The sequence below is a fragment of the Salmo trutta genome, chromosome 32, assembly GCF_901001165.1.
Source record: "Salmo trutta chromosome 32, fSalTru1.1, whole genome shotgun sequence".
Classification (NCBI taxonomy): Eukaryota; Metazoa; Chordata; class Actinopteri; order Salmoniformes; family Salmonidae; genus Salmo; species Salmo trutta.
Window position 1 is genome coordinate 31,654,874 of NC_042988.1, and position 13,988 is coordinate 31,668,861.

The 13,988-nt window shown below is 49.4% G+C and overlaps 1 protein-coding gene across 5 annotated transcripts in view; it reads right to left on the reverse strand.

Annotated features, from left to right (window-relative positions):
- Positions 1-11,596, reverse strand: part of LOC115171701 (sterol regulatory element-binding protein 1) — a 37,546-nt gene extending 25,950 nt beyond the window's left edge. For 2 of the 5 annotated variants that reach the window (XM_029728753.1, XM_029728752.1), the window contains exons 1-4: positions 11,267-11,594; positions 8,121-8,714; positions 5,110-5,273; positions 4,683-4,826 (exon numbers count right to left, since the gene is read on the reverse strand). In XM_029728753.1, the coding sequence (XP_029584613.1) occupies positions 4,683-4,826; positions 5,110-5,273; positions 8,121-8,714; positions 11,267-11,369 (1,005 nt within the window). In that variant the 5' untranslated portion in view covers positions 11,370-11,594. Of the gene's footprint in view, positions 1-480; positions 505-552; positions 804-4,682; positions 4,827-5,109; positions 5,274-8,120; positions 8,715-11,266 lie in introns of those variants that run through there. The other 3 variants (XM_029728751.1, XM_029728754.1, XM_029728755.1) reach the window with 3 other exon arrangements.
- Between the last annotated feature and the right edge of the window lie 2,392 nt (positions 11,597-13,988).

A 13,988-nucleotide genomic window follows, 5' to 3' on the forward strand; every position in this document is an offset into this window, starting at 1 on the left:
TTCCTACCTGCAGTGAGTGGGTGCTCTGGGATGTGGTTCCTACCTGCAGTGAGTGGGTGCTCTGGGATGTGGTTCCTACCTGCAGTGAGTGGGTCCTCTGGGATGTGGTCCTACCTGCAGTGAGTGGGTGCTCTGGGATGTGGTTCCTACCTGCAGTGAGTGGGTGCTCTGGGATGTGGTCCCTACCTGCAGTGAGTGGGTGCTCTAGGATGTGGTTACTACCTGCAGTGAGTGGGTGCTCTGGGATGTGGTTCCTACCTGCAGTGAATGTGTGCTCTAGGATGTGGTTCCTACCTGCAGTGAGTGGGTGCTCTGGGATGTGGTTCCTACCTGCAGTGAGTGGGTGCTCTGGGATGTGGTTCCTACCTGCAGTGAGTGGGTGCTCTAGGATGTGGTTCCTACCTGCAGTGAGTGGGTGCTCTGGGCTGTGGTGGTGGTTCCTACCTGCAGCGAGTGGGTGCTCTGGGATGTTGATCCTACCTGCAGTGAGTGGGTGCTCTGGGATGTGGTTCCTACCTGCAGTGAGTGGGTGCTCTAGGATGTGGTTCCTACCTGCAGTGAGTGGGTGCTCTGGGCTGTGGTGGTGGTTCCTACCTGCAGTGAGTGGGTCCTCTGGGATGTGGTTCCTACCTGCAGTCAGTGGGTGCTCTAGGATGTGGTTTCTACCTGCAGTGAGTGGGTGCTCTGGGATGTGGTTCCTACCTGCAGTGAATGTGTGCTCTAGGATGTGGTCCCTACCTGCAGTGAGTGGGTGCTCTGGGATGTGGTTCCTACCTGCAGTGAGTGGGTGCTCTGGGATGTGGTTCCTACCTGCAGTGAGTGGGTGCTCTGGGATGTGGTTCCTACCTGCAGTGAGTGGGTGCTCTGGGATGTGGTTCCTACCTGCAGTGAGTGGGTGCTCTGGGATGTGGTTCCTACCTGCAGTGAGTGGGTGCTCTGGGATGTGGTTCCTACCTGCAGTGAGTGGGTGCTCTGTGATGTGGGCCCTACCTGCAGTGAGTGGGTGCTCTGTGATGTGGGCCCTACCTGCAGTGAGTGGGTGCTCTGGGATGTGGTCCCTACCTGCAGTGAGTGGGTGCTCTGGGATGTGGTTCCTACCTGCAGTGAGTGGGTGCTCTGGGATGTGGTTCCTACCTGCAGTGAGTGGGTGCTCTGGGATGTGGTTCCTACCTGCAGTGAGTGGGTCCTCTGGGATGTGGTTCCTACCTGCAGTGAGTGGGTGATCTGGGATGTGGTTCCTACCTGCAGTGAGTGGGTGCTCTGGGATGTGGTCCCTACCTGCAGTGAGTGGGTGCTCTAGGATGTGGTTCCTACCTGCAGTGAGTGGGTGCTCTGGGATGTGGTTCCTACCTGCAGTGAGTGGGTGCTCTGGGATGTGGTTCCTACCTGCAGTGAGTGGGTGCTCTGGGATGTGTTTCCTACCTGCAGTGAATGTGTGCTCTAGGATGTGGTTCCTACCTGCAGAGAGTGGGTGCTCTGGGATGTAGTTCCTACCTGCAGTGAGTGGGTGCTCTGGGATGTGGTTCCTACCTGCAGTGAGTGGGTGCTCTGGGATGTGGTCCCTACCTGCAGTGAGTGGGTGCTCTGGGATGTGGTTCCTACCTGCAGTGAGTGGGTGCTCTGGGATGTGTTCCTACCTGCAGTGAGTGGGTCCTCTGGGATGTGGTTCCTACCTGCAGTGAGTGGGTGCTCTGGGATGTGGTCCCTACCTGCAGTGAGTGGGTGCTCTGGGATGTGGTCCCTACCTGCAGTGAGTGGGTGCTCTGGGATGTGGTTCCTACCTGCAGTGAATGTGTGCTCTAGGATGTGGTTCCTACCTGCAGTGAGTGGGTGCTCTGGTATGTGGTTCCTACCTGCAGTGAGTGGGTGCTCTGGGATGTGGTTCCTACCTGCAGTGAGTGGGTGCTCTAGGATGTGGTTCCTACCTGCAGTGAGTGGGTGCTCTGGGCTGTGGTGGTGGTTCCTACCTGCAGTGAGTGGGTGCTCTGGGCTGTGGTGGTGGTTCCTACCTGCAGTGAGTGGGTGCTCTGGGATGTGGTCCCTACCTGCAGTGAGTGGGTGCTCTGGGATGTGGTCCCTACCTGCAGTGAGTGGGTGCTCTGGGATGTGGTTCCTACCTGCAGTGAGTGGGTGCTCTGGGATGTGGTCCCTACCTGCAGTGAGTGGGTGCTCTGGGATGTGGTTCCTACCTGCAGTGAGTGGGTGCTCTGGGATGTTGCCCCTACCTGCAGTGAGTGGGTGCTCTGGGATGTGGTTCCTACCTGCAGTGAGTGGGTGCTCTGGGATGTGGTTCCTACCTGCAGTGAGTGGGTCCTCTGGGATGTGGTTCCTACCTGCAGTGAGTGGGTCCTCTGGGATGTGGTTCCTACCTGCAGTGAGTGGGTGCTCTGGGATGTGGTTCCTACCTGCAGTGAGTGGGTGCTCTGGGATGTGGTCCCTACCTGCAGTGAGTGGGTGCTCTAGGATGTGGTTCCTACCTGCAGTGAGTGGGTGCTCTGGGATGTGGTTCCTACCTGCAGTGAGTGGGTGCTCTGGGATGTGGTTCCTACCTGCAGTGAGTGGGTGCTCTGGGATGTGTTTCCTACCTGCAATGACTGTGTGCTCTAGGATGTGGTTCCTACCTGCAGTGAGTGGGTGCTCTGGGATGTAGTTCCTACCTGCAGTGAGTGGGTGCTCTGGGATGTGGTTCCTACCTGCAGTGAGTGGGTGCTCTGGGATGTGGTCCCTACCTGCAGTGAGTGGGTGCTCTGGGATGTGGTTCCTACCTGCAGTGAGTGGGTGCTCTGGGATGTGTTCCTACCTGCAGTGAGTGGGTCCTCTGGGATGTGGTTCCTACCTGCAGTGAGTGGGTGCTCTGGGATGTGGTCCCTACCTGCAGTGAGTGGGTGCTCTGGGATGTGGTCCCTACCTGCAGTGAGTGGGTGCTCTGGGATGTGGTTCCTACCTGCAGTGAGTGGGTGCTCTGGGATGTGGTCCCTACCTGCAGTGAGTGGGTGCTCTGGGATGTGGTTCCTACCTGCAGTGAGTGGGTGCTCTGGGATGTGGTTCCTACCTGCAGTGAGTGGGTGCTCTGGGATGTGGTTCCTACCTGCAGTGAGTGGGTGCTCTGGGATGTGGTTCCTACCTGCAGTGAGTGGGTGCTCTGGGATGTGGTTCCTACCTGCAGTGAGTGGGTGCTCTGGGATGTGGTTCCTACCTGCAGTGAGTGGGTCCTCTGGGATGTGGTTCCTACCTGCAGTGAGTGGGTGCTCTGGGATGTGGTTCCTACCTGCAGTGAGTGGGTGCTCTGGGATGTGGACCCTACCTGCAGTGAGTGGGTGCTCTAGGATGTGGTTCCTACCTGCAGTGAGTGGGTGCTCTGGGATGTGGTTCCTACCTGCAGTGAGTGGGTGCTCTGGGATGTGGTTCCTACCTGCAGTGAGTGGGTGCTCTGGGATGTGGTTCCTACCTGCAGTGAATGTGTGCTCTAGGATGTGGTTCCTACCTGCAGTGAGTGGGTGCTCTGGTATGTGGTTCCTACCTGCAGTGAGTGGGTGCTCTGGGATGTGGTTCCTACCTGCAGTGAGTGGGTGCTCTAGGATGTGGTTCCTACCTGCAGTGAGTGGGTGCTCTGGGCTGTGGTGGTGGTTCCCACCTGCAGTGAGTGGGTGCTCTGGGATGTGGTTCCTACCTGCAGTGAGTGGGTGCTCTGGGATGTGGTCCCTACCTGCAGTGAGTGGGTGCTCTGGGATGTGGTTCCTACCTGCAGTGAGTGGGTGCTCTGGGATGTGGTCCCTACCTGCAGTGAGTGGGTGCTCTGGGATGTGGTTCCTACCTGCAGTGAGTGGGTGCTCTGGGATGTGGTCCCTACCTGCAGTGAGTGGGTGCTCTGGGATGTGGTCCCTACCTGCAGTGAGTGGGTGCTCTAGGATGTGGTTCCTACCTGCAGTGAGTGGGTGCTCTGGGATGTGGTTCCTACCTGCAGTGAGTGGGTGCTCTGGGATGTGGTTCCTACCTGCAGTGAATGTGTGCTCTAGGATGTGGTTCCTACCTGCAGTGAGTGGGTGCTCTGGGATGTGGTTCCTACCTGCAGTGAGTGGGTGCTCTGGGATGTGGTTCCTACCTGCAGTGAGTGGGTGCTCTAGGATGTGGTTCCTACCTGCAGTGAGTGGGTGCTCTGGGCTGTGGTGGTGGTTCCTACCTGCAGTGAGTGGGTGCTCTGGGATGTGGTTCCTACCTGCAGTGAGTGGGTGCTCTGGGATGTGGTTCCTACCTGCAGTGAGTGGGTGCTCTAGGATGTGGTTCCTACCTGCAGTGAGTGGGTGCTCTGGGATGTGGTTCCTACCTGCAGTGAGTGGGTGCTCTGGGATGTGGTTCCTACCTGCAGTGAGTGGGTGCTCTAGGATGTGTTCCTACCTGCAGTGAGTGGGTGCTCTAGGATGTGTTCCTACCTGCAGGGAGTGGGTGCTCTAGGATGTGGTTCCTACCTGCAGTGAGTGGGTGCTCTAGGATGTGGTTCCTACCTGCAGTGAGTAGGTGCTCTGGGATGTGGTTCCTACCTGCAGTGAGTGGGTGCTCTAGGATGTGGTTCCTACCTGCAGTGAGTGGGTGCTCTAGGATGTGGTTCCTACCTGCAGTGAGTGGGTGCTCTAGGATGTGGTTCCTACCTGCAGTGAGTGGGTGCTCTAGGATGTGGTTCCTACCTGCAGTGAGTGGGTGCTCTGGGATGTGGTGGTGGCCAGGGAGGTGATGCATGGAGAGGACACAGTAGTGACCATACAGGGGTCACGGTTCAGGGTGGTCAGCAGCAGAGACTCAGCCTTGATAAACTGGGGCTGGAGCAACACCTGAGAGGAGAGGAGGAGCGAGGGAGAGAGAGAGAGAGAGTGATAGAGATGGAGGGTTAGAGGAGCGAGGGAGAGAGAGAGAGTGATAGAGGATTAGACTATAAGGCTGAGGGAGCAGTTCTGTTCCATTGAAAAAAATGACAAATGAAACAAATACTAGTAAAATAATAGGTTTCAATACAAAGAACAAATCATTTTTTTCTGGTGTGGTGATATTCTTTGGGTTAATGAGTCTCATCAAACATAACACACACACACACTCACTCCAGGTGGACAAACTAACTTGTTGAATGTGGTGTGATGGGATGGTCTGAGCTGGGGGGCTTGCTGAGGTGGTCAGGAGGGGGGCCGTGGTGGTCAGAGCCTGGATGGTCATTGGCTGAACACCAGAAGGGGACGACGACTGGCTGACCATGGGCTGGGCGGGGCCTCCTTGATGATTGACAGCTAGAAAAATAATCAGGGTCATGTTCATTAGGCACCAAACGGAAGAAAACTGCCTGAAACAAGGAGGAACTACAGTGAGGGAAAGAAGTATTTGATCCCCTGCTGATTTTGTACGTTTGCCCACTGACAAAGAAATGATCAGTCTATAATTTTAATGGTAGGTTTATTGGAACAGTGAGAGACAGAATAACAACAAAAAAATCCAGAAAAACGCATGTCAAAAATGTTATAAATTGATTTGCATTTTAATGAGGGAAATAAGTATTTGACCCCCTCTCAATCAGAAAGATTTCTGGATCCCAGATGTCTTATATAGGTAACGAGCTGAGATTAGGAGCACACTCTTAAAGGGAGTGCTCCTAATCTCAGTTTGTTACCTGTATAAAAGACACCTGTCCACAGAAGCAATCAATCAGATTCCAAACTCTCCACCATGGCCAAGACCAAAGAGCTCTCCAAGGATGTCAGGGACAAGATTGTAGACCTACACAAGGCTCGAATGGGCTACAAGACCATCGCCAAGCAGCTTGGTGAGAAGGTGACAACAGTTGGTGCAATTATTCGCAAATGGAAGAAACACAAAAGAACTGTCAATCTCCCTCGGCCTGGGGCTCCATGCAAGATCTCACCTCGTGGAGTTGCAATGATCATGAGAACGGTGAGGAATCAGCCCAGAACTACACGGGAGGATCTTGTCAATGATCTCAAGGCAGCTGGGACCATAGTCACCAAGAAAACAATTGGTAACACACTACGCCGTGAAGGACTGAAATCCTGCAGCGCCCGCAAGGTCCCCCTGCTCAAGAAAGCACATATACATGCCCGTCTGAAGTTTGCCAATGAACATCTGAATGATTCTGAGGACAACTGGGTGAAAGTGTTGTGGTCAGATGAGACCAAAATGGAGCTCTTTGGCATCAACTCAACTCGCCGTGTTTGGAGGAGGAGGAGGAATGCTGCCTATGACCCCAAGAACACCATCCCCACCGTCAAACATGGAGGTGGAAACATTATGCTTTGGGGGACCTTGTACCGTCAAATCTTGGGTGAGAACCTCCTTCCCTCAGCCAGGGCATTGAAAATGGGTCGTGGATGGGTATTCCAGCATGACAATGACACAAAACACACGGCCAAGGCAACAAAGGAGTGGCTCAAGAAGAAGCACATTAAGGTCCTGGAGTGGCCTAGCCAGTCTCCAGACCTTAATCCCATAGAAAATCTGTGGAGGGAGCTGAAGGTTCGAGTTGTCAAACGTCAGCCTCGAAACCTTAATGACTTGGAGAAGATCTGCAAAGAGGAGTGGGACAAAATCCCTCCTGAGATGTGTGCAAACCTGGTGGCCAACTACAAGAAACGTCTGACCGCCGTGATTGCCAACAAGGGTTTTGCCACCAAGTACTAAGTCATGTTTTGCAGTGGGGTCAAATACTTATTTCCCTCATTAAAATGCAAATCAATTTATAACATTTTTGACATGCGTTTTTCTGGATTTTTTTGTTGTTATTCTGTCTCTCACTGTTCAAATAAACCTACCATTAAAATTATAGACTGATCATTTCTTTGTCAGTGGGCAAACGTACAAAATCAGCAGGGGATAAAATACTTTTTTCCCTCACTGTACTTAAATATTAGTTTCTCGGTTCAAAATGTCCTGCTAGTATGGACTCAATTGTGTTTGAAATAGTTCAAGCTGTAAAACCAGCTGTAAAACCAAAACACCATATAAACTATCGTCACCATAAGTGTTTGGCGAGGCCAAAGTTCACATACATTTTTTGCGTGGCTTAGTAGTGTATAACCTTTCCCCTCTGGTGAGTGATATCATTATGTGATAATGGCAGAAGCTGGAAGTGTTCACTACGGTACGTTTGGTAGCTATAAAGACACTTAAGTCACTGACCGATAACAGTATGGATTATCATTGTAGGAATGACCTTTGACCTCTAGAAAACATACGATATGATGACTGTAGCAGGCAGTGTGTGTAACATAACAGTATGTTAGGTGGCTGTAAAGACATTGGTCTACACAGAGTCAGTAGGTTTGTAATGCTGGGGCATGGCTGCATGGGGCAGTTCTCTTACTGTAGTTTCATAACACTGTTAAAGGGACAATGTTGCACAGGTATGCGACGCAGGCAAGGTGTGTATATCTGAATGTGGCTCATAGATAGTGTAGACAAAACACCCTCTCTCAGCCTCAGGGACGGTCCTTCACTCTGACCAGCGGGTATTAGATTGGGATTTTGACTGACAGTCAGCGGAGGTTGAGGAACCCACTGACTCTCCTTTGGAAACATGCTGAACTACTACTGTTACTGCACCATAGAACACAACTCTACCTCCTCATAACATAACACCAAGTGGGCTTTCTTCAGGGAGTGAGTGTTTGTGCTTTGTATACCAGTGTCCATTCTCAGTCCCTACCTTTCGCCTTGAGAGAGAGTGTGTGTGAGACAGTAGGAGTGTGAGCATGTGTAAGTTGTTCCTCCAGTCATGCTCTGCTCTCATCCAGCCACAACAGTATGGCCCTGCTCTGCATCATAAATAAGAGTCTTAACGACCATGTGGCTCTTCTACTAGCAACACATGGTGGGGTCCCTCCCTCCCATTATCTGGCAGGACGGGGCTGTGCAGGGAGGGCCATGGGGAAACCCCTACAACCATTAAAATAGCTATGTTTCATCTCCACGTGGAAGGGGTCAGGATTAGGGGAGTGACTCAGTTTTAAGTTTCCTTGCATTCGTTTGCTCCCTTGGCCTTATTTTCTGCTATTGTAGACTCTCATCTATCTACTACCAGCATTTCAACTATTAATACAGAGGAATAGAGACAATCTGTTCCTCACCTTTGTAGCCATTTTGGGTGCTGTAGTTAATCCGGATCTGCTGGGCGTGGGCCTGGGGCTGCTGGGGGGCAGGAGAGGTGAACAGGGCTTGGGGGGCAGCGCTGAACACGGGGCTCTGGCCGGGTACAGTATGGGGGGAGGAGGCTGGGGGAGGAAGCTGGACTGGAACAGGGGCTGGGGGGGAGAGGACCGGCAGGGGCAGGTCCACCTTGGGCTGCCTGAGACTCTGAGCAGCCTGGGCCGATGGAGAGCCCTGCTGGGGAGCTGGCTGCGGCTGCGGCCTGGGTAGTGGTACAGGGGTGGAGGTGGTGACCTGGGCCAGGGGCGACTGCTGGAAGGTGGGGGGGTGGAAGGCCTTGTCTGGGGAGGAGGAACTGCGGATGATGGGGGGCCCCAGGAGAGCATCAAGGTGGGGGCTGCTGCTCAGGATGGAGGAGGATGTGGTGGATGGAGGGGAGGGGATGGAGTGGGGCAGGCTGAGGGCAGGGAGGTCCTGGGTAGGGGTGACCCCTGTGAACTGAGGGGGGTCAAAGAGACCCGCCATGTCCTGGTTGAACTCCACCATGTCCTGGTTGTTGATGAGCTGCAGCATGTCTGAGGAGAGATGGGGATATAGTCAGAGTACTCCATAGATTGAGAGAACCAGAGACAGAGAGAGACAGGGGATACCTTGTTAACCATGACATTGCCACAGAAATCTGGAGAAGAGGGTCAAATAAGGCCAAACTAAAACAAAGTAGTCTAAATTGAAGACTGTGATTAGTTGAATCATTATTAGTTGAATGTGTTAAAGCTAGGCTGGAACAAACAGCTGTACACACACACACACACCAGCAGACCCTTTTGTTCACTCCATACTGCACTCATGTTGAACATCTTAACAGCGTGCCTCCCAATGACCAAACTAGGTTTCTCAGCCTCTGAATGGAGCAGAGATAAAACCCTGTAATCCAATCGGAGCATTTCACGATTGTCAACAAAAGGCTTAAATTAAGACTTGAACCACTGGGTGACTGACTGACAGAGCATTTCTCCCATCTCTCTCTCCACACCACATGGTAATGGGTCACTTAATCTCTGCCCTAACTCAACTAGAAAACACCAAGAACTGGGCTTATAAAGTGTCCCAGAGTAGGTGCTGATCTAAGATCAGTTTTGATCATAATGAATCAGATTATCATGAACACAAAAGATCTGATCCTAGAACAGCACCCATACTCAGATACTTTGTGGATATGGGCCCTGATCTGAGAAGTAGAGCAGGACAGTAAATGGGGTCAGCTCAGTGCAGTCCTGGTCAGTAATGCAGTTATTATGGGGCCACTGCAGCAGAGCAGACTGGCTCTATGCCACTCTAATGGGCTCCAAAAGGGCCACAGCGAGACAGGCAACACAATAGACACTATGATCACAGTCACACCATCCCAGACCTGCAGCTACTTCACTACTATTCACAGCATTATGATGCACACGGTCTGTCAAAAGGACAACAACCCTGAGTAGGTGAGGATGGAGACGCAAGAAGAATTGAGTGTTGATGAAAATCAAGGGTGATGTTTACTATGCTATGCTGCACCCTCCATGTGAACATGGCATGGTAACCCTTTACATTAGAACATGGAACCGAGTAATAGTAACAAGTTAATTACTCACACTGAAAACTTTATTCTCTAACAATAATAATAATACAACAGGCCTTGCTTTAGGGTAATACACTGTATTGCATACTTGTTTCATCAGCTAGAGATGCTCACAATTATTGTCTATGAGAAACCTTCGTTAGTACAGTATAGCTTATTCTTCTGGATTTCCAACAGAAATAGGCTGTAGGCTAGGCTATCCCAAATGAGTTTCAGGCAGCACAGTGAGGAGCCTGTTCCATGGCAAGGAGAAAGACCATTTTGTTTAATCTTAGACCAAATCGTCAAGCTAATAGTCATATGTTATAAGGACTAGGTCCAGTAATAACGGAACACACTTAATGCTTCTGCTCTCTGTCTGCACTGCCACAGCAGTCTAACTAGCCTGGATTTGTAAACCAATGTTTTGTATGAGGTGATCGCTGCCGACCAATCAGAAAGTGCCTCAGACACTTGCAATGCAGACCAGCCCCCAAGATAGAAAGAGAGGAAGCACTGGTGGTTTCAATGAGAAGGGGTTACTATGGGACAATTTAGTGCTGGGTTACTCTCGGTCAATTTTTAGGGTGGGTGCATGGAATCAATGAAGGGTGAGATGCTGCAGCAGAGCACTTGTTGGCAAACAACCAGCCATTGATCATACTGACAAATAACATTAGTTAATAGCACCAACGAATCGAATAGCCACCATTCAATTGAATGCACTGATGCATTAATGTAAGTGTGTTCGATATAATTTAACTAATTTAAATATAAACGATTAACATTTTATTAATAAGACAGCAACATATGATTCATTAATACATAAATATGAATGATATATGGGTGAGATCATGATTCATGTTATAGAACCGACAGGGAATGCTCGACATTAACCTCGTCGTGATGTCAGTAGGACAGGCTGGAGGGGGCGGGGCACTTTGTTCATCACACACAAACAAGCAGGGAAATATCAGCTCGTGTAGTATGCACATTGTTTTAACTTATCAATAACATGCAAAATAGCAGATACAAATGTGTCTAGAGTTAGATCACAACCAAAACGCAAAAACGAGAGCAGCAACAACAGAAAAACAAGCACCGAACTCAGACAGTAGCTAGTTCCATAAGGTTAGCTAGGATTCTCCTCGACCCTGAGAGAAGGAAGCCTTCTACTACCTCATAACGTCACTGTTTGAGTCAAATATAAAACTCGTAAATTTGATTTAAGGTCATAACTAATGTTAGTTAGCTAACATGTCAGCTAACTAAGCTGTACATCATTCAAAATGACTCACTGGGTGCCTATACGTAGTTAATGGTACCGCACTCAGTAACGTTATGTGTACAAGCTGTTTCATGTAATGTTATGTGTTGCTGCTATTGCTGTCACTTGTTTGGCTAGCTAACATTCGCAACAACAATAGCTAACTAGCTATGGATAGTTAGCTAAAACTAGCTAACGCGTTACCAAATTCAAGTTGTCCGTTTTGCTAGCTAGCTTACTAGTAAGCTTAACGTTCTTACCATCAATGTCATTGAGCAGAGCCGTGTCAATATCGCTGGGGTCATTTAGGGATATGGTTGGATCCAGATTATCCAGTGACTGATCGTCAAAAGACAAGTTCATTTTTGCTGTCTCGTTATGGTTAGCTAACTCACTGTGGCTAAAAACTTACGATTTCCACTTAAATCGATGTTTGTGTATCTAGCTACATTTGCAATAATTCCAGTGAGGTAAATTCAAACTCTGTTATTGATCTGTGAAATAGTGCCTTCTTCTGTCTTCATAGTGATGCCCAAGAGGCACACTTCTCACGCTAAACAGTGCTCATTGGGGATCCACATGCTTAGCTAGCTAGTAACAGAGCGCTTAATGAGTGACACTTGTTCTATCCAATCCCCGACCACCTGTGAATTCTGTCTCCCCCTTCATGGTCTCGTAACTGTTTTGACTGGCAACTCCAGGACGAAATACAGTATGTCCATGGTATTTACATTTGTGCATGGCTATTGCAAAGAATAAAAAACAGTGTTCCTTGAAAACTACTATAATGTAGGATGAACACTGTGGGGAAATACATATCCAAAGTTAATAATCTTCTTCATGTGCCAAATACATAAATTGAACGTGGAACTATCATGTCATGTTTTTAATATTTGTTTTGTTTCGTGGTCTGCACTTATATAATGCATTAATAACGTTTTATAATCGAGAAAATTGTATTTTCCTCTGGAAAACAACAGCCTTGGTATGTTTATTATGGGCTTGTCCTTAACAGCCAATCAACGCCAAGCAGGGGTGGGCTAACAACTGTTCACGCTTGTGTGGCCCGTAGTGATGACTCTGCCTGTAGAACCAGAGAAATCGACCAATGGGGAACTCGGAAACCGAGTGGGGTGATCTGACATCACGACTTTGGCTCCCGTGGTTACATCATGTATTTCTCCTGGAGTAGTGGAGGGGAAGGGGGAGCAGGCTAAATATATGGGGGAACATGCGTACAGTGCGGCTTCAAAACTTTTAGGGCAAGACGAGATTAACAGGGTTGATTTAACAAAGCTCATGGAAGTCCCCTTTGGTTGGACAATGACATGTAGCATAAAGTCAAAGCAAACAACATTTTCTTCAAACAATAAATAACAAAAACAAATATTATTCAAACCATGGTAATTAAGCAATTAACACAAAGTAATGGCTCTCTAGAATGACCATTCAATAATCAGCAATAATAACCTTTATCAAATTATCCGATATGTGGATTGTAGTAGGACATGTGAGCTGTGTGTGAGCTCACCAAAACAAAAGCACACACAAAAGGGGCACAACAAAGGTGTGGTACTGGAAAGAAATGGGTCAACGACCGACAGTAGCACAGCTGCAAACTAGTTGTTAAATAGCAAGCAGTGGAGCAGGAACGATATAGTATATAGGGGCCCGGCCTGCTGTCAGCAGGACTGCCTTTGTTGCCTGGGGCGATTGTTGTCCTGACTGACATGATGCTCTTTTGAATCTGGCAACACACCAGGAGATCAGTGTGATGCTCAACAGGCAGCTAAAGGAGCCGTCAGTTATTAGCATAGATGCAATAGAGAGGTCAATGGGTGTGCAATGTATTCAGTCAGGGAGATCCAGGCAGATCTATACTGAACAAAAGTCTAAATGTAAATTGTTGGTCCCATGTTTCATGAGCTGAAAAAATAAAACCCCAGAAAATGTCCATACACACAAAAAGCTTATTTCTCTGAAATTGTGCACAAATTTATTTACGTCCCTGTTAGTGAGCATTTCTCATTTGCCAAGATAATCCATCCACCTGACAGGTGTGGCATATCAAGATTAAACAGCATGATCATTACACAGGTGCAACTTATGCTGGGGATAATAAATGGGCAGTCTAAAATGTGCAGTTTTATCACACAACACAATGCCACAGATATCTCAAGTTTTGAGGGAGCGTGCAATTGGCATGCTGACTGCAGGAATGTCCACCTGAACTGTTGCCAGATAATTTTATGTTAATTTCTCTACCATAAGCCGCCTTAACGTCGTTTTAGAGGATTTGGCAATATGTCCAACTGGCCTCACAACCGCAGACCACGTGTAACCACGCCAGCCCAGGACCTCCACATCCGGCTTCTTCCCCTGCGGGATGGTCTGACAGCTGCTGAAACTGAGTTTGCACAGCTGAAGAATTTCTGAACAAACTGTCAGAAATCGTCTCAGGGAAGCTCATCTGCGTGCTCGTCATTCTCACCAGGGTCTTGACCTGACTGCAGCTCTGCATCGTAACTGACTTCAGTGGGCAAACGCTCACTTCCGATGGCCACTGGCCCGCTGGAGAAGTGCACTCTTCACAGATGAATCCCGGCTGCAACTTTACCGGGCAGATGGCAGACAGCGTGTATGGCGTCGTGTGGGCGAGGGGTTTGCTGATGTCAACGTTGTGAACAGTGCCCCATGGTAACGGTGGGGTTATGGTATGGGCAGGCATAAGCTACAGACAACGAACACAATTGCATTTTAATCAAATGGCAAATTGAATGCACAGAGATACCGTGATGAGATCCTGAGGCCATACATCCGCCACCATCACCTCATGTTTCAGCATGATAATGCACAGCCCCATGTCACAATGATCTGTACACAATTCCTGGAAGCTGAACATGTCCCAGTTCTTCCATGGTCTGCATACTCACCAGACATGTCACCCATTGAGCAGGCTTGGGATGCTCTGGATAGTCGTGT